Source organism: Lycium ferocissimum, unplaced genomic scaffold, assembly GCF_029784015.1.
Source record: "Lycium ferocissimum isolate CSIRO_LF1 unplaced genomic scaffold, AGI_CSIRO_Lferr_CH_V1 ctg11795, whole genome shotgun sequence".
In the NCBI taxonomy this organism is placed as follows: Eukaryota; Viridiplantae; Streptophyta; class Magnoliopsida; order Solanales; family Solanaceae; genus Lycium; species Lycium ferocissimum.
The window spans coordinates 2019-23443 of record NW_026714032.1 but is presented as its reverse complement, the minus strand read 5'-3'; the positions used below and the strand labels follow the sequence as shown (position 1 = coordinate 23443).

The window sequence follows — 21425 nt, the reverse complement described above, 5'->3', positions numbered from 1 at the left end:
CGCTTAATTGAGGTTAATACAACGGTTATTGGACTTTATGCAACAATTATTTGCCTACTGCTACGGTTTTTTATTGATTAGAGACAATTCAGAAATGTCTATTGCTACGGTTTTCATGACCTATTGCAACGGTTGCCATGTTTAATTTGGGGCTTGTTGCCACGGTTAGGTAAATTATTGCAACGCTTTAATTCAAATAATAGCCCTGTTTATAAATAATTTATAATGCACTACATATTATATAAATCACAAAATGAAACTTTTCATAATCCATATTGTCCACAAGCTAGTTATAATATCCATAAAAGCAAAATGTTAAAACCCAAATACATAAAAGTTTTACATTTAAAGAGTTTACATGAGTTCTAAAATGTCAATAGCAAAATATTCCTAGAACATCTAAAGCTTCAGCAAAAATCCAAAAATCTTCTCAAGTGAAATATCCTCTTAAGTAAGGTCTTCTTGCGCTTGCGTCTTCCTTTCTTCATTTTCAACACCTTCAAGAAAAGAATAAGCAATATCATAACTCTTTTCATTACTAAGGAGAAACTAATAAGAGCCCATTTGGATTGGCTTATGGCTTTTGGCTTATAAGCCAAAAGCAATAAGTTAGAAATTCTAGCTTGTGGCTTATTTTTGTCATATTAGCTTAAAAACAAGTGCTTAAAAGCACTTATTTATTTTACCCAAACACTACACAAGTGCTTAAAAGCTATTTTAGCTTAAAATCACCTAAAATAAGCCAATCCAAATAGGCTCTAAGAACAATGTTATAATAATCACACAAGAAAGATAATAATGACATCTAATCCAAATAACCGTATTGGCAGATTGTATCTCATAAAGACACCTCTATACAGAACACAAGTACTTCCTACAGAAAAAGCAATAATCAATAATGATAACAAGCGTGCACTCTATGGATAAGGTTAAAAGCATACAGAAATTCTGTTGAGGTGTTGTATGTTAAGCTAAGGGTCGGTTTTAAGGTGCCCCGGAGGAGAATTGTGTGTAATAATAATAGTACGCCTAGATAGACTTTTGTGTTATCAAGTCGCTCACAAGAGACTATCAACCAGAGACAAACTATATAAATGGGGTGAGAAAAATGACTAGCAGTGTCCACTATGTGATGTTGCAAATGAAAGCATAAAGCACTTGTTCTTTATCTGTGATTTCTCAAGTCAGGTCTGGGAAAAGCTGCTATCATGGATGGGCATCAGAAGGAATGCTAGAGGATGGGAAGCAGAGCTTAGCTAGGCAGAGCAGAATGCAAAGGGTAAAAGCCCTCAAGCTAAAGTCTATCGTATGATCCTAGGCCGGCCATTGTGTATAGCATATGGAGGGAAAGGAATCAACAGATTTTTCAACGGAAAAGTCGACTGCAAAATTTGATCATCAAGGTGATAATACAAGATGTGCATCAAAGGGAAAACAAGAAACCAAAGATAGCCAACTGGTTGACCAGATTTAACTTTTATCCATTTTAGTTATGACCTAGGGACTGCCTAGATGAAAGGGCTTTTATTGGAGTGCATCTGGTGTGCAACTAGAACATTAAGAACTAATGCATGAGTTGACTACTGGGGCGTATTGTCCAGTAGCATAGCTCAGTTTTCATGCGCTGTAAAATCTTACTTTTTGTTTATAATACAAGTTATTTACCAAAAAAAAACAAGCGTGTACACACTCAATGCATTTTTACGAAACTTATATAGGCAGTGGTTATATTATTACTAAATTCACGTTTGGAACCTTAAAGATATTTAAGTTCTTGTATCAGTTGCTGAGATGATTTACTGGGAATTAGCATTTCAAGAGAACAAAAACACAAATATATATATATATACACACACACATACACACACACACACACACACACACATATAGCAGGCCGTGTGAAATGAATCAAGATTACTTAGTTAGGCAGCATCATTGTACAGCCTGAGTCTGGTATGGGAAGAACAAAAAGAAACAACCAAACTTCTCAAGATAAAATGAATGATGCAATTTGGTGCTATATTACCAATCGCCTCATCATACATATGGAAATAGCTACCAAGTTTTTTACACAGAAATAAAGAATTTAAAAAGCAAGAAAGTTAAGTTACAAGCTTTGCCAACCTTTAGAATATTTAAAGGTCCAACAAAAACAAGAATCTTCAACAGTTACTCATGACATCTTCAAAAGATTGAACCTTTTTCATATTCACCAAAAAGATTGAATCTTTTTCATAATTGACCCTAAGACATGTTCATTAGCCATATCCTCTTTCCCAAACTGGAAAAGAGGGTTATAGCACAACTTAAAATTGTGTCATGCAATTTCAAATATAAACATTTTTGGGGTGTTTGTTCTGAGTTTAAAATAATGAAAAACCATATACAAAGTTGGTTGATGCTGATTACTGGTGAGCTTCAAAGGAGGAATTTAGTTGACTAGTGTATTCTTCAAGGTGAATTCAGGAAATTTAGCACAAAGGCTGCACTGCTTATTTGCAGCAGGGCCAGGGGTGTTTTTGGCAATTTAGTGCAAAAGTGGTTGATGCTGGTTGTTGGTTGTTGTAAAGACACCAGGACCATCTATATTGTGTGTTTCACTGATCCAATTTATATTGGAAATGATGTGGTGCATAATTGGTTACTAAATGTCATCGGTGATGGGAGGAAAAACAATACCACCGAGTTTAGTGTTCTTGATGGTTGTGGAAATTTGAGCATACTCTTGGTGGACAAAGATCTAGATAATACGGGAATCATGCTTATTATGGAGCCTGTTCACGTGAGAAATGAGGTGGTTCTATCTTGGTTCAATGATCCCGCTCGGTTGAGAAATGAGTTGATCCAAAAATGGTGAAGTGGAGTTTTATATATACCGTCTTTATCACAAGAAATGACATAAGACTTGGTAAGGTGGGAACAAGTTTTCCATGGAAACTTGCGGGCAGCAGGATTTGGTTTGGGACTTGCATATGTACAATAGTTGCAAAAGGTAGGGTCTTGCTAGTCGGACAAGGTCACAAGAAGTCTTTGTAATTATCATGAAAATTCATGCACGATGGTGATGCGAAGATAGTTGTTGGTGGTGGGATAGCAAGGAGGCCTTGTCACCATGTTCAAATCCTATGGGAGGAGAGCATGGTGGTAAATTTTTACACTAACACTATTTTCTTTTTTGCAGGTTTAAGTTTTCCATGGAAATACAACAACACCAGGAAATCAGGAAAACTGGAACATGTTTGTGCCACTGATCCTAAGCAAATGGGAATGAAGTGATGCAAGTGGACCAAATTTGATAATATGCTATACCCTATTGATCCTACTCGGCTTAGAAATGATATGAGAGTTATAGCGAGATATAAGGAAAAGGAATAAATAGGCTACATGGATATATACTTGGTAGCAGGAATTTTGGTTCTTGGTCATTATGCAACATTACTGCATGTGTACCGATTTATATTGGCAACAAGATTTTTGGACTTATGGTTAGTGTTTGTGTTATTGGTCCTACTTATGTAGGATATGATGTGATACAAACTTATACAATGTGGCTACTACTATTATTTCATTGATCCAAATTCAAGAAATGATATGGGATATATTAGTTCTCTTGTGGTTGTGGTGCGAGAACTACACAAGCAAAGTTGCAATTTCAAGTTTCAAGTGAGAAAGGCGAGAAGTTGCTACTATATGCAAGATACACGCACAGAGATAGACTACCGATATGCACCAAATTGCTCATACGGCTACAACATGAGATGATGCCATATATGCAAATATTTGGCGGCTACAGAGGATATATAGCAATTATACATTTCTGTGAAAACGATTGTTTGATCATTTAATGACCAAAAACCGTTTTATCTTATAGTTTACAATGTAATTTTCAGTTTTCTAGTTAGTAGGATATTAGCAATTTGTAGCACCAACTTAAGATATCATATGTAGCACCAACTTAAGATTCAGCACATGGACGGTTCGAGATACAACATTTACATTAGATAGCACAGTTTCTCTAAATAAAGAGACAAAACAACATCTCATTATTAAGTGCAACTGCTGGCTTATCGGAACGTACTTTTATTTCCTCTATTGGTTTTCCAGAGTTGCAACTAACAGTAATCAGCTAACAGATAGCCTAAATCTTTTGTTTATTTAGTCATTGATGCTTTTGTTCATGCCATATAATGTATAAACCACTACCCCTTATTTTAAGTAAATACTTTTTAAGGCATTACAATAATGAGACACTCGTCTATTTGGAGATTCACAGCAGAACCAAAATCAAACAACAAAGTAAAGAAGCAAAAATGAAGGAAACTTGACCATTGAAGCTTTGCATAAGGAGATTCTAAAGATTGAAGTGATGGATAAAAAACTTATCTTTACCGTTGATATGCCACTGAAATTGCAGACAAGGGATACAGATGGATTGGATCAAACTAAATGGCTTTTAAGCCAAAATGGTCAGACAAAAGGCAAAAGGGCTGACTGCCATTTAAAATTTGATTTGCTGATGAAATAAAACTACATGAATTTCTATTTTGAAACTTAATTTATTTCGAAATAATTGTGCATGAATTGCTTACTTGATTACAATGAGATTTTGTTTTCGAAAAACTTGCTTAAAAAGCTTTTCTAATGTATATGACAACCCGAACCTGGTATCCATAACCAAAAACCTTAACAGATAAAAAAAATCCAAAATTCAAACAACAGCGCTAGCCATAATAACCACAAATGTTTTTTTTTAATGTGTTTCTTTTAACAGAACCATTAACGGTTAAACCTAGTCGTATGGACATCATTCTTTAAACCCAAAGATAGCAATAAAATGACTAATGAATTAGAATTCTTCAAAGTGTCTCAATTCCACCAATTACGCATCTTAAGCATAAAGTATAAATCCTCTTAAGAAAGAAAACACATAAGCTTAAATCTCCAAAATTTCAATACTTCCTTGCAGCATAAGAAGAAACCAATCCAGAATAAATTTTAAGAAAAAATACCAAAGAGAACACTAAAAAATTTGATTCGAAAATTATAATGGGACAAAACCCCAAAAACAAACCCCAAAAATTGTATTACGCATCTCAGGCTTAAAGTGTATATCAAAGGAATATGGGACTACAATTCAGAATCAACTGTTGAGAATTGCAAAATAAATACAAAAAAATTATGATAGAGGGAGTACCTGGAGAGAAGCAGACGCAATCAACCGAGCTAAATATCAAATCTACTGGTAAGCGACCTCAATCGACGAACTCGAACAAACTCTACAGAAAATTTTGACCAAAAATCAATCAAACAATTCTAAGAAAGGTGTAATCTTTTCTGGGTAAATGGGATTTAGAATAAAAGACAAACAATTTAACTTGAGAAAAGGAAAAAGAATCTAAATTGAAGCCTCACCACTGCGATTCACATCGTAAAGTGTTGGTGTGTCCGCTGTTCAAAGAGAACCCAACAAGAAAAGCACATCAATATCAAAATCAATTAGATTTTGCAGAACAAGACCCAACAAAAAAAATCCTAGAACTTTCATACATCAAATATGCAATATTGATTTTATGTTGCTGCTACAAAATGGATCGTGTACTAACATTTTCCTGAAATTTTATTTTCTATATTTTGTTTGAAATTCCTAAAAGAAAAAGCTAATAGCAATAAGCTAATGGTATGGAGATGGCGTAGAGGAAGGAGAACTTACTTTGAATGGGTTTGCAATTTTGTGATAAGAGTTGGTGTTAATGGGTTTGCAATTTTGTGATAAGAGTTGGTGTTAAAAGGGTTTGCAATTTTGTGATATGAATTGGTGTTTCAGCGTTTTGGAACTTTTATTTTTATTTTTTTAGAACAAATAGACAAATACTGATTAAAAGAAAAGAGTACAAAGTTTTTGGGGGTTTGGAGGGATTAGTGAAATTTTAGGAGGGAAAATAACGAGGGAAATAAAAACCGTACCAATAGAATTTTTTTACCCAAAATGTGTTCCATTAGATACATCTATTGATACGGTGGACAAAACTGTAGCAATAACTAGATCTATGGCAACGGTTCAAACACTATTGCAACGGTTTAAGAGTCGAAATGTTCCAGTAGCATCGAAGTCTTATTGCAACGGTTGGAACTATTGCAATAGACGATCAATAGTAACGGTTGTGTAACCGTTGCTAACAAGTTTGTTGCCATAGGCTCATTTTCCAGTAGTGACGGTCTGACACCCGTACGACTGACAGCATTAGGTGGCAAAACGATCTTCACACGTGGCAATTGAATAACTGATCGACCGGACTAACGACCTCGATCAACTCAGCCATGAAGAAATCGGACTAACGGCCACGATCAACTCGGCCATAGAGAAACCGGACTAACGGCCACGATCAACTTGGCTATGGAGAAACCGGACTAACGGCCACGATCAACTCGGCCATGGAGAAACTGGACTAACAGCCACGATCAATTCGGCCATGGAGAAACCGGACTAACGGCCACCATCAACTCGGCCATGGAGAAACCGAACTGGCTGTGATAAGTAGTTTGCCCCGGATAAATCGGACCTTACGGTTTTCCTCCGACTTCTTCTGATCAAGCACTACTGATGCAATACCCCGGTCTGAGCGCTCGTGCTTGTTTTCTTCCTTTTCTTGGTCCCCAATCTCTCCGGTCAAGCATTAATCCGACTTTTACCGTATACAGAAATAAAAAACTTTTTCACTTTTTTTGGAATTTTGGAGTTGGAGTTGGAGTTGTGTTTGGCCATAGTTTTTGAAATAGTATTTTTTTTATTGAAATGTACTTGTTTTGGTTGTGAAAAACTTGAAAAATAATTTTTTCTTGTTTTTCAAATTCCAAATACAAGTATTTGGAATTTTCATGACCAAACACTAATTTTTGAAAAAAGTGAAAAAAAATTCCGAAAAAAAGTGAATAATTCTGAATAATCCTTATGGCCAAACGGGTCCTTAATTTAAAAACAAAATGGGCTGAATACATAGGGAGACCCTTAAACTTGCAACAATTTTCCTCCCAGACACCTGAACTAACTCTTGTTTCTATTGAACACCTAAACTATTAAAAAAGTATACCAATTTAACACATTTTGCTATATATCATATTGTGTGTAATACACTCTCCCGTAAGAGAGTAAAGCTGGAAAGTTTGATTTTTTTTTTAAAAAAACTTTTTAGTTTCAACTTCTATCTTCTTCAGCTATTAACTGCCGCCATGCCCGCCACCATCTCCACCACCATAACGTTGAAAATTAACCCCCAAAAGACCAGATCATTTATACCTTTTAGCTCCCTATGCCAATCATATCCTTGTACCTGAGAATTGAATCCATCCTCTGCAACTTCAACTGTTGTTTGAACTTGTTGATGAAATCATCTTCTTTCGCGTCAACTTCATCGTCTCCATCGCTTGTCTTAGCAGTCCTCTCCTTTGTAGTCGCCAGCGGCCAAGCTTCCACAATTATTTTCCACGGGGTGGGGGTGGGGGTGGGGAGGAAGACGAAGGGACGGGGAGAAATATTTCCTTTTTCTTTTGCTGCTAATGTGTGATTTTATCATTAGTCACATTATTATGTAAGTGGAAAGTGAATCTCACGCATCTAGCATTTTAACTTGCTGCAAAAATGTGTTAAATTGGTACATTTTTTTAGTAGTTTAGGTGCACAATAGGAACAAGAGTTATTTTAAGTGTCTGAAAGGAAAATTAGGTCAAATTTAAGGGTCTCCCTGTGCATTCAACCAAACAAATATATTTGACAAGAAAGTTTATTCGTTCTCTGTTGTACTTTAGTACAGCTCAATAGTGATTAGTGCATTTCTTATTAATTTATCAAGTTCATAAACAGAATTTGAATATGTAGAAGCTTGTAGGAAATTCCCATTTGACCACCAGATAAAATAAAAATTTCAAGGATTACAAGCATTTTCTAGATTAGTTAGCCGTACGTAGCTTAGACTATATATAGAGAAGGAGCATATATTATTGATTAATATTATATATAGAGAGAGAAGTTATGTCCTCGAGCCAACTCTTGAATGATGGGTGTTAAAAGTATGAACATTCTAATTAAATCTCCAAGGGGTTCGTCGGAAAGGGCGTTTGACACATATTTCCTTGTGTATATATGAATGTTTATACAATCTAATCTGTAATAATAAGTTTTAGTTAGTACAACTATTTCTACTAAATTACTAATTAATGACGATCATAATGATTTGCATGTAATTATCTTACGGTGTAACCTAATTGTATGTATAATTAACTTTTTCCGCCTAAGACTCATGAAAACTCGATTTTAAAACACTTTGTTTAAAGACCATTCGGTGCACGCTGACTAGTCTTGAATGATAGGCCTTCTAGAATGGTCAAACATGCGTGGTCTTACTGGCTCGCGTTACACCTTACGCAAAGGGCTGAAAGAAAAAGAACTCCCTCCTTTCCAATTTTGTGGAATCTTTCGACTAGTACGAAATTTAATTAAAAAGAAATAAAAGGTATCATAAATATGTGGTTTAAATAAGAATTAGATATCTGTGTATTTATAAATTATCTTATAAAGATAAAAATATTATTTTTAAATATAAAAAGTTGACAATCTTTTTAAACGGACTAAAATACAAATTGTACCAAATAAAGTAACAAATGGAGTAATAAAAAGGAAGACTTGACATTCATCAATGATGTTTAGCAAAAGAGACGAGGAAAACCAGTAATCAGTGGCACCCCAAATTATACTGTATACAGTAGGATTTTCCGACGAAGAAATTTCAAATGATCCCCTTGCACATGGTCCGAGCCAAGTGCGAGCGAAGGGTTCATCCGATCCTCCTTAGACAGAAAATGACATTGTATATTAAAGGTTGAATTATGTTTTACGCATATATAGTAATAAATATTGACCCCTTGAATTTTTCCTGTGTATACTTCTTCGTATTATGAACTCCCTTAATGAAAATCCTAATTCTGTTAGTGCTTGAGCCTCTAGCTTCGCCCCTCGAGTAAGAGCCTGTTTGGATGGGCTTAAAAAAAGCAGCTTATAAGCTTAAAGCAGCTTATAAGCCAAAAAAAAATAAAAAAAATAAGTTGGGATAGCTCAACTTATTTTTTTTGAACATTATAAAATTTTTTAGATAAATGTGTTAGTCAAAACGCGTACCAATTATTTTTTAGTCTTATTTTAAATACAAAAATGAAACACATAAAAATTAAAAGAATCTTTTCAAAAAAAATTCGAAAACAGCTTATTCAGTAACTGATAAGCCAATCCAAACGGACTCTAAGTTACTGATTTCCATTTCTTTTTCCACATGTTGTAATTTTGTCGCCACGTGGTCTTTGGTGTTGTCCAATGAAATTTGAAAGAAGAAACTCATAGGAAAGTCTCATGTGGCAGCCACATAGGAAAATACACACAGCCACGATGCCAACTACCATACACGGTCTCTTTACAAACTTATATTTCTATAGATCTCATCTATATAAAGCCCCCGTAGGTGACCCTCTAATTATTATCAGAATCAATCTTACATTTTCTTTCACCAAGAGGGAAAAAAAAAAAAATAGACAGTAGCAATTCTAACAATGAGGAAACAGAGATATTTGTCAGTTTTATTCATTCTTTATTTCGTTATCTTCTTCTTCTCTGCTGCATCCATTAGAGCTCAAGAAGTTGGTAAGTGCTGCAACACTTTTTCTGTGCGTTCTTCGTACTTAAGAAAAAGGGACAGTCCGATACACTAAGCTTCAGCTGTGAGGCAGAGCTAGAGTACTGTCAATGAACCCCTAGCTTCCCTTGAAAAACTTAGCTTTGTATATTGCCAAATCAAAATTATTTTTATGTAATGTAGTAAATGTTGAACCTTCTTAGTGTATTTACTTTTTTTTTTTTAAGATCCCTTTAGTTCTGTCTCCGTCATTGATTATGAGCAGGGTGCCCAAAAGTCATGACACAACATTGAATCCAGGCTGCATATGATAGATTCAATGAGGTCTAGTACTTTCCCGGACCTCGCACATAGCTGCAATAATGGTCGTAACGAGATTCAAAAACTTACGAGAATATCACACCTGAGATTTGAAAACCGTTGATCCACCTAAAGCAATTTTTGAATTCTACTTGTCATGATTATACTAAAAAATTCTCTTATGCCGTCAAAAGAATTCAACCGTTTATATTTATACAATATAATATTTTTCATGAAGGGGATTCAATTGAATCTCTTTGCGGTTCTACATAACTTTTGTTCCTTGATAGTTGGAGCTTAGTGCACCGAATTGTCTTTCTATTATGTATTACAGTATCTTTTTTATAGTTTGATTAATTTGTTATTGATATTTGGTTTATGATGTTTGTGATTTCATTTAGAGGATGAGAGGGAGTTTGATTATGGTGCAAAAAGTGAGAAAGGTCCAAAAATGTGGGGAGAATTGAAGAAAGAATGGGAAGCTTGCAAGAATGGAGATATGCAATCTCCTATAGATATGTCCCATGAAAGAGTTAGAATTATTCGAAAGCCAGAAAAAAGGCATTACAAGCGACACAATGCTACTGTCAAGAATAGAGGCCATGATATTTCGGTGAGTTTATATTCTTTAATTATATCTTAATACCATCCTTCATATCTCAAAAATTTAAAATGCATATATATTGATTGAGATTAATTTCGAGAAATTTATATAGTTGTGTTTTTGGATGCCTGTGTTTGGAAAAAGGATGTTGGTTGGATTTTATGTTTTAAAAAAAAATTAAAAAAATTATGCATGAGTTATAAGATTGACAAGTTTCTTCATGAAGACTATTGTTCTAGAGATTTGATTTTGTGGCAAGAGTGTCGAACCTACCATATGATTTAAACGTGCATGTCACGAATTCAAACGTTCCAACTTTCGACGCAAAAAAAAATTTAATATAATAAAAATGGAGAAATAAAATAAGAATGCATGACCGTTAATTATCCAATTTCAAATTGTGCTTAGTTGTTTTCCATTATTAAAAAAAAAAAAAAACTTGACTCTAAGATTCAAGAATCTCAATCTCGATACATTTTTATAACCAACCATGTTTTGTCGTCACATATTTGTTGGTATTCTTTCAATTAATTTTTCCAATTTCGTCATATTATATATGCATTTGTTAAACAATTACTAGTATCCAATAGATATTACTCTCACAATATGCCACTTCTTTTTTAGATAAAAAATAGTCATTTATTTATGTTTCTAATTAAAAAATAATTACAATCTGGAAATTCAAATTTGAATAAAATATTTCATTGTCAAATTTAAAACTCCAAAACAATAATTATTTCTCCAAAACAAGCTGAAAAATACTATTCGACTACTTTTTAAGTTTCTTTTGTCCAACTACCCGGCCTTTCCTTCTTACAGAACAGGCTGCTACTAGTACTAATCCAACAAACAAAATACTTTTATAAAGAAATTTATTTGTAATCAACCTAATAAAATCGGACTATATAGCAGATATTTTGTTACACCGTTTATGCATGGAAATTAAACATTTTTATATATAAAATATAGCTGTTGACAACGTACTAATCAAGTAATCGTGCTAGGAGTTTGCCAATAGAAAAAATAACAATTCTGAATCGTCCTAACTCAAAATTGCTAATTATCGAAGACGAATCATGCTTTATTTTATTCTTCGTATTTTGAGAAAGTTACACGCACTTCCATAGTTTTAAAGATTCTTACGGACTTTAACCTCTCTTTTCCCTATACAAATTTGAACTTTTGTAAGAGATATCTATATCATCACCTCACATTTTAGGAAAATTTATCTTAAAATATTTTTATTCAAATATATCCATAGGCAAGTATTAATACTATGAAAGAATTATTATATTGACGTATATACTTTAAACTCTATGGGAAGTGATATAAGTAGTGGGCTAGGGCAATCGAGAATTATTCTTCAAAAAAGATCTGTTATTCTTTAAAAGATAAATTACTCTTTCCACTATTTATATATAGTTGATCAATTTATTCAATTTAATTTTAATAGTAAAATGGTTATTTATCGATTCGAAATCAGGAGCGAGGCTACGATTTTAATAGAACTCAGTAGCTTTAGTTCAATCTTATATTTGTAAAAAAATTATTTATATATATCCAAAACTTAAGCTGTCTTTTTATAAAGATTCAAAACGCATAAATTCAAAATATTAGCTCTGTCTAAAAATCCCAAGTAATATGGGTGTAGGTACAATGGCATGGTGATGCTGGATATGTTTTGATAAATGGCACAAATTATCCTCTACAACAAGCACACTGGCACTCTCCTTCTGAACACACTGTCAATGGCAGAAGGTAAGAATATATTCTCTTTTTTCTTGGTCCAAATATATATATATACGTATTCTTTTCTTCTTCTTTCGCATTTCTTTAATTAATGTTATTTTTGGGATACTTTTGGTAAGGTATGACATGGAAATGCACATGGTTCACTTAAACGAAAATGCAACAAATTATAAGATTGCTGTGACTGCAGTCCTCTACAAGATTGGCAAACCCGACCGATTTCTCTCTAAGGTAATAAAGCGCTCTCTATATTGTTACTCTAATGTCGCGCGCTGTTACTTTTCGCTTTTCGAAATTTAAACTATGTGAATTTTTATTAGTTTAAAATATTTTTTTTCTTCTTATAGATATGAAATGAACTGCAACTTCTTGAATATGTATAATTTTATATTAATATTTTAAGTTTATCTAATCTAATTTAGCTTCAAATATTGGTCAAATCCTGAAAAAATGACACTTATTTTGAGACCGATGGTCATGTGTGTGCGTGTCTGTGTCAACAATGTGCAAAAGTATACTTAAGGGCAGAGCTAGAAGGTTACATACGGGTTAAGCTGAATTCATTAACTTTTATCCAAAACTTAAGTTATTAATGCTTAATGTTTCTATCGTAAAATTTAGAACCCGTAAAATTTAAATTTTGGCTCCGTCACTGTTTATACTAGTTGTGAACTTTATTATCATAAACTCAGCACCCACCCATTTACAATTCTGTATGTGCTTAGACTTTCAAATAAAAAGTTCAATATTCTCCTAGGATTCAAGCTTACGTAGTCAGAATTAACTAGCAACACGTAAATAAAAGGAAGGGAAGGGATAACTTTTGATTTTGGTGCATATTAAGGCTGACATTGAATCTGAAAATATCAATTATTGGTGACCTTGTCAATACATAGTTCACATCGAGGATATATACACTTCAAGTCGTGGAAGAGTAGATTAAACACACCGTTAGCCATAACCATCACCAACCATCATAATTTTAAAATATATTGTTGATATATAGTGTTAGATTATTTAGTATTTTAGTTGCATTTTATATGTATTAATTTTTAAATAAAGCTAAATTTTACACATTCCAATGTCAAGAAAACGAACAAGCTTAATTATTTAGTGTTCAAGTCTTAATATAATACCTTAATATTCAAATGAGTAATTCAATTCAGACATCTTAATCTTGATACTCATTTTAATATTCAAATATGTGTGTTTTCGGACGTCCTAAACGTAATACAGACTATAATATATATTTAGACGTGTATTCAGATTTAGACGTCTTAATTTTAGTAAAAATCAATGAGGCCCTGTTTGTGTACTCATTGTCACAACACGTATGATGAACTCGGAACCCACCCATTTAAAACTCTGAGTATACGTGCTGTGCTGAGACTACTGTGAAATAAAAAGTTCAATATTCTCCTAGGATTCAAGCTTACGTAGTCAAAATCAGCTGGTAAAAAATGATGTTTAAATAACACTTAAATAAAAGGAAGTGAATGGATAAATTCTTATAATTTGAATCCTTCTAAGGTTCTAGTAGTTGACACTGAATAAGAAAATTTCAATTATTGGTAATCTTGTCAATATATAGTTGACATTGAGTATATATAAACTTCAAGTGGAACAGCATATATTAAACACACCAACTCTTTCTTGCAATCAATAACCGAATTATTTAGCTTAAACGTACATACTGACTCTTTCTTTGCATGAAGTACTCAAATTACCTAACCCTATAACTATAGTTTCCAATTTTGAAAAAATGTAACTCGATCTGTTGTTTTCTAATTCAAATGGTAATTAACATTTTGTTGGCAGTTGATAAGAAATATATCATCTATGATTGACAAAAAAGACGAAGTGAAAAATGCTGGAATAATTGATCCTAGAGAAATCAAGATTGGCAGCAGAAAATACTATAGATATATTGGTTCACTTACAGTTCCTCCTTGCACTGAAGGAGTCATTTGGACCATAAAAAAGAAGGTAATTAACAACTTGACACTAACTAAGTCCAAATTAAAAACTTACTTTTCTGTTTAATGATGATTTATTTATACTAAACTGCAATTTGAAACAAAATTAGGTACGGACCGTTTCAAGAGCTCAAGTAAAAATGCTTAGAGAAGCAGTTCATGATGTAAGTTCCCTTATCCACAAAGAGTTTTTCTTTAATTTCTGTCAAGTATGTTTGGTATGACGTAACATATTTTCATGGATAATATCTTTTATAGATTAAAAATTATTAATAATATTAGTAAATTGCACTTATTTTGATAAATAGCCATTGGGGATGCAAGATTTTAAGTTTATTGGTTTTTAAATTCACAACCATGTTTTGCTTACTGAGTTCGGACTTAGATTATTTATATGTATTAAGTAAATCTTTTAACACAAATATATGTGTGGACCAAAGTTACTGAATTCTGCTAAACCCGTAAGTCTATAAAATATACTTATTAGATATGCCTCTGATTAGAAAATGATAATAATGTTTCATGTTGGGTTGAGCAAGCGATATGAAATTAAAAGCTATGATAATTGTACGGAAAATGACTTTCGTCCATAAATTGAGAAAAATCATTTCCCATTTCCCTAGTAACCAAACACCAACAACTGACTTTTTCATGAAATATTTTTTTTAAAAAGAATGACTAATGTCGTACCAAACATGCAAGTGTCTATGTTGTCCATCGAATGAGCTTCTTTCATTGTTAATATTAGATAAATTGAGTTCTTTGCCAGTACACTTCGGCATTACTCTATATTACTGTCTAATTTTGAATGCAGTATGCTGAAAGGAATGTAAGGCCATTGCAACCTATCAACAAGAGGCCAATTTATCTTATGGCACCAGAGGATACTGCTTAAGACAATTTTTCTTTTCATACTAGCTAGAAGTAACAAAATAGATGGCTGTTCACTTGAAATTCTCTTGATTGTTCTTATTCCTTTTTGCTAAAGCAAAAGCACTTGCATATGAATGTTCTTATTCTTTTGCTAAAGCAAAGCGCTTGCTGTCAAGAGAAATGTATATTAATAGACATGCTTTTTCGTTTTTCTGTTTGCCTTTTTCAAAGACTCGAACAAACTTGACATGCGAATTACGATTATCTCTTAAAATTAATTGGAATAAAAATGTTAATATGGACTAACTTAAACTAATTTAAAACTTAAATCGAATTTTTTATTCTTACTTATTCTGAGTCTTTGCTAAATACTTCAACTATTGAAATCAAGAAGTTACAATTGGTCAAATGATATGAAAGTTAAACATTTGACGAGGAACAACAAAGCCAATTTTTTAAAGACATTGGTGTTCGAGCCAATTTGGGGATAACATTGCCCGCCAGACCAAACCATAGGCAGATATTTTTTTTAATTCTGCCTCTATTGGGATTAGTGGCGAAGCTAAGACTTTTACTAAGGGGATTTAAAATATAATTTACACCTTTTAAAGAGATTCAACGTATGTATAATACACATTGAAAAAAAAGATTAACATCTCTATTCAAGATAATTTTCTGATGCTCGAATGTCAAATGGCTCCCTCTAAAAATGGATATCTCCGTCATTGACTGAAATTTGAATATGAGATTTCATGATTCTCCTCTCACTTCGTGGACCATTAGACAATACTCTTATGTAGCAGACGGATATTTTAATAAAGAATAAGTTCGATAAAGGCATAAGCACAGCTTTTCAACTCTATCTATTGACAAGGAAGGCGATTAGAATAACGTTGTGTCCCAAAAGATGTATGAGCAATACAATATGTAATTTAGGATGAAAAAGAAGAAAAGATATCTATTTTAAATGTCTGAAGTTTTTTGCCTAGACTAGCTCACTAACAAGCCCAACCTGTTGGTCTTCTTTATACTTCTAGAGTCGAACCTAGCCCCATAGTGTTGTTGCCTTGTTGGGCCAAAGAATCAAATATCCCAATGAGTACAAATAGCATTCACAGACCACCTTATAGTTTTCGGTCCTGTCTTCGAAAAACAATAATTGCCGTGGAGTTCCAAATTCCAAGGTGCAACTCCATTATAATGTCCTGGAGCTTCACTTACCGAATTTGAGTCCATGATAATGGTTAATTTTAACTGCAGGGGTTGAAAAATAGTGTTTGTGAATTTTACCAGCCTAATGAGCAACACTAGCAAAAGAACATTCCACATCCCATAGCAATTGTATACCATTTCAATACACATCAACTTTCCCCATTTGTTTGGGACTGATTCGTCGTTATTGTTGTCGAACAGGGTAAAGCCAAAAGATCCACAAAGTCTGCAGCTAAATCAGTTAAGTCTCCAGTATTTCCTCTAGCAGTATCTGTCACATATGCTTTCATAACACTAGGACCAGATGACAAGGTTCACCAGAAAAGCTTTCTGGAGATGTTGTTAATTAAAAAAAAGCAGCTAATATCATATCGAGACAGCATGCTCCGAGACTTACATTACAATCTCCGGATCAGATTAAGTAAACTTTTCACATGTGAAGAAATATTACTTGAAAATAAAGGAAAGGATGCTCCGAAACTCCTGTGGTAGCTAACAACATCCTGCAACTGCCATATTAATCCTTCCTGCCAATAATGCTTTGGTGGTTGGGTGAAAATGAAGGTAAAATACCCCAAATAATGTTGCCTTGAACGTTGTTTCAGCGATTGATGGTTGAAATTTGACAACAGCAACGTGAAAACGAATGTGATTGGCTCCGAGGTCTCAATTAAGAACCTTAAACCTCATCTAACCATTTCTTCAACTCTAGATGAGTATGAACTAGGGCCTCCTCTTGTCTGCCTAGTGTTGTAAGATTTACAGCTAGGGCACTTAAGTGCAACGACATGGAAAATAACCTCCGATGTTTTCCCACAGTCATTGCAAAGGATCCAAACCTGAATAATTGTCATGGATATTCACATGTAAAATAAGAGTATAGTACTTGTGTAAAATCAAAAAGGCAGACATGACTTTCTTTTACCATCTTGTTTTGATACATTTCAAGCATAGGTGTTGATGCAACCTAGAATTAGAATATAGATGAAGTTAATCAGTGTGAAGAAAATATTTGAAAACAATTCTATTCAGGTAGTCATATGCGTACCTCCTGGTCTAGTTTTTCCCAAACACGAGACATATCACAATATGATCTTGAGCAAACTGGACAAGAATACCTGCATTCGCACGTTAAAATGAAAGAGAACGTTACCAAAGACGGAGAAGGTTGTGGGGTGGGGGTGGGGGTGAGGGTAAGAATCAGTTTCCTTCGAAGTAAGTAAAACATAAAAACATTAATAAATGAAAGCTTACTGGGAATGCTGTTGCATCTGCATCACACATTCCAGATGCATGGTGTGACCGCAAGGCAAGACAGTAATGCTTTTAGTCGCGTCAAAAACATACTGCAAGAAACGATACCAAAAATCAGAATATTTCCATTTCAATATCTTCTTAAATTTCTTTTTTGTGAAACTTAGCACTTGCCTCGAAGCAAACAGCACAATTATGGTGCATTGCTCTTTCTACACATATATGTGATTCCTTCATCAGATTCGAATAGCAGCACTCTAAAAGAAGAAAAAAGAAAAAGATTAACGGATGTTCTGTAACTAATCAATTAAACTAAAACTAATATGAGCTTTTGTTGCAGAATAAGATTTCATCTATAAGCAAAGCATCTCACTCACCGCATCTGTTGCAGTGAAAGAAATTATTGTTGCCACCAGTTCTGCAGTTTAGCATTTTGAGCAGGAAAAATGAAAAAAGAGAATATTAGACACAATATAAGCACACTTGAAAGGTAAAAGATGGACGATGACGACCAAAGTAAGTACTAAGTCCTAATGTTGAATCTTTTGCACTTCAAATATTATCCATCATCAGCCGCCAAAAAGAAAAATTTAGTGAATGAGGTGAAGAACATATGTCTAATAAACCAAATATGTTTTGGCATTTCTAACTTAAACCTCCTAAGAAGAGATTTATGCCGAAATGTTACGGACCAGGCTAATGTCTCGGATGTTGTGGACTTTGAGTTCTTATAGTTAGAAAATTAGGAAAACGCACCGAAGAACTGAAAAATGACGAGCAATATTAGTAACTCTAACCTGCATATTCCACATTTATCACAGTGGTATTGATCCTTGGAAACCTAAAAATAGAAATTATCGAGAGTAAGAATCATACATAGAGTGAACCAAGAACATTTCAGTAGAATGATCTTCAGAAACTTACATCGTCATCAAAGAAGTTGCATTTTGAGCAATAGTACTTCCCCATACAAACCCCACAATGAATGCACGTTTGTTGAACCTAAGGACAATCACGGGTAAAAAGCCACGTTTGTTGAACCTAAGGACAATCACGGGTAAAAAGCCAGTTGTAACGACGTTTCGACTAACGTTTAATGACTTGAATGAGTTATTAACTTTTAAGGAAACTCACATCTTGTTCTGTGTTACATAATGAGCAAATGACCTGAGAAACACATATGGAGTTTAATACGTTGAAATAGCCGACAAATCAGGAATGATGACAAACAAGAAATCTAAACAAAAAGCATTTGTTCATTCTCACAATAAAAGTAAATTCAACCAAAATTGGCAAAACGGAACTTAAACGACAAAGATGAAACGCATATGGAGTTTAATACGTTGAAATAGCCGACAAATTAGGAATGACGACGAACAAGAAATCTAAACAAAAAGCATTTGTTCATTCTCACAATAAAAGTAAATTCAACCAAAATTGGCAAAACGAAACTTAAACAACAAAGATGAAACGAATATGGAGTTTAATATGTTGAAATAGCCGACAAATTAGGAATGACGACAAACAAGAAATCTAAACAAAAAGCACTTGTTCATTTTCACAATAAAAGTAAATTCAACCAAAATTGGCAAAACGGAACTTAAACGACAAAGATGAAACGCATATGGAGTTTAATATGTTGAAATAGCCGACAGACTAGGAATGACGACAAACAAGAAATCTAAACAAAAAGCATTTGTTCATTCTCACAATAAAAGTAAATTCAACCAAAATTGGCAAAACGGAACTTAAACGACAAAGATTTTTTGAGGTAAACGACAAAGATGAAATGTACTTTCATAGGAATGAAATAAAGAGATTAAGCAAATGGAAAAGAAGTAGTTGGTACACACTCTTTATATAAGGTAATCATTTGGCGCCAAAATTAAATAGTTTCTCCTCGTAAAACGTAGCACTTATTTATACGCAACTAAACAAATAAATATGAGAAATCATCAGGCTAAAGATATTAGTTCTATTGAAAAGATAATTAAATAACAGTGTGCTCTCTCTTAAGCTTTTCGGCGAGTTGATCACACACTACACGTGGTACCAGAGCAGGCAGAAGTCCTGAGTTTGAGTCTCAATCACCACCCATTATCTGAAAAGAATTTCCACGCGCTTGGCCCATGAAAAAGAATCGGGCTTGATAATTAAGTATATAACAACATGCTCTCCTTGACAGCTTAAAGTAGCACTTCTTTATACACAACTAACAAACAAATATGAGAAATTCAGCAGACTAAATATGAAAATCAACAGTCCTCATAGTAGAAAATCACCATGTTCCTCTTCAATTTCACTCAAAAAAAAAAAAAAATCAAAAGAATAAGGAAACAGTCATAAAGAACAGATCCTTCACCTCTATAAAAATTGAATCTTTATAGAAACTAACCTTTTTTATATCATGGCGAGGAACATCATGCCGTTTTAGTGGATCAACTTCTAAAGAATTCTGCTCAATTTGGAAAGAAAAAAATATTGCTGATTACCAAATATGATAAAATAAATAAAAAAACCGACATTGTTTCTTTTTTTCTTTTTCGGAAAAGCAAAAAGATGACACCTTTGAGTCATTGTGGCAATGCCTGCAATCAAAGATCTCATCACAACAAGGTGCTCTAATTTTGCATCTCCTTCTATAATGCGAGCATCTAAACAGAAGACAAAAAAAGTTAACAACATTAATAATAAAACATAAACTCGAATAATTCAGATAAAATAAAATAATCAATCATGATTCAAAAAAATATATATATACCCGTAATCCCCAGAACCCATTTCTGTCATAGATTTATCATCCACCAAAGAATGAGAAAATCCCTGGTCTTGCGAACCTGTTTCCATTTTTTTTTTCCACTCAAAATTTCCCTACAAATAAAAATGAAAAGATATATAAATCAGCTCTTTGTTGGGAAAAAAAAATCACACATCAAGAAACTTGGATAAAAATCAGACCCTTTTAACAGATTAAAAGATTATGCTAATCTTGAGTGGGTTTTTGTTGATAATAACAAGAAGAAACTAGTGAAAGTTTCTGATAAAAATTAAGAAATACGGAGTATTTGATAATTCCCACAATGCCACCACCATAGTTTTAACTTTTGGATTATTCACTTCACAGAAAACATGGGAGTAGGGAACTGTCCCAATTTACAATGATTGAAGTCATGACGTGGCGACACGCCAGCGTTTGCGGGGTGCTGTTGTTCAAAACATCATCTTTCCTTTTTTCCATGATAATAACAATATAATAAAACAAGACTGGAAAATGACAAAATAGTGGCATCATTTGACTAAGAGTTTAGAAAGAAAATGAATAGAATTGAAGTTATGTTTGGTAAAGCTTATTTTTTCTTAAAATTACTTATTTTTTTACTATAACTGCTTATTTTATAAAAATGAGTTGTTTTTGGAGAGCAGCATAAGCTAAGAAAAGAAATAGCTTTTGTTCAAAAGCACTTTTGAGAAAAATACACTTAGAAACACGTTTTAAAGACTTGGTCAAACACTAATTGCTGCTCAAAAGTGCTTTAAATTAATTGGTCAAATATAACTGTTTTTTATTTTTTATTTTAGAAGCTTGACCAAATAGGCTAGAAGAATTTTAAAATTTGTGATTTATAATGATCGTTAGATATCTGTCTGACTGTAAATAATCTCATAAAGTTAAATTATTTTCAAATATAAAGATGTGAAATTCTTTTCTGTACAAACTAAAAGAAAAATGTGTCAGATAAATTTGGACAATAGAAGTATCTCATGTTTGGTTTATGTTTA

At 33.3% G+C, this 21425-nt stretch overlaps 2 protein-coding genes and 1 long non-coding RNA gene across 3 annotated transcripts; 1 reads left to right on the top strand and 2 right to left on the bottom strand.

The window, feature by feature from the left end:
• Nucleotides 1-246: 246 nt before the first annotated feature.
• LOC132041815 (uncharacterized) lies at nt 247-5898 on the bottom strand. The gene is made up of 4 exons (XR_009411251.1): nt 5711-5898; nt 5413-5448; nt 5195-5276; nt 247-497 (listed from the first exon to the last, which is right to left on the bottom strand). It is a non-coding gene; the product is annotated as an uncharacterized LOC132041815 (long non-coding RNA).
• Nucleotides 5899-9518: 3620 nt separating this feature from the next.
• On the top strand, nt 9519-15394 carry LOC132041817 (alpha carbonic anhydrase 7-like). The gene is made up of 7 exons (XM_059432508.1): nt 9519-9685; nt 10379-10590; nt 12233-12339; nt 12450-12561; nt 14149-14316; nt 14417-14470; nt 15121-15394. Exons 1-7 carry the CDS (start codon nt 9595-9597, stop codon nt 15199-15201), a joined length of 825 nt encoding a protein of 274 aa, XP_059288491.1. The 5' UTR covers nt 9519-9594; the 3' UTR covers nt 15202-15394.
• Nucleotides 15395-16236: 842 nt separating this feature from the next.
• Nucleotides 16237-20774, bottom strand: LOC132041816 (E3 ubiquitin-protein ligase RZFP34-like). Its single transcript, XM_059432507.1, has 13 exons — nt 20604-20774; nt 20407-20516; nt 20212-20299; nt 20041-20100; nt 18780-18812; nt 18570-18647; nt 18443-18486; nt 18023-18063; nt 17820-17902; nt 17646-17737; nt 17440-17509; nt 17317-17358; nt 16237-17230 (listed from the first exon to the last, which is right to left on the bottom strand). The coding sequence occupies exons 2-13, from the start codon at nt 20490-20492 to the stop codon at nt 17078-17080; spliced, it is 870 nt and encodes a 289-aa protein (XP_059288490.1). The 5' UTR covers nt 20493-20516; nt 20604-20774; the 3' UTR covers nt 16237-17077.
• Between the last annotated feature and the right edge of the window lie 651 nt (nt 20775-21425).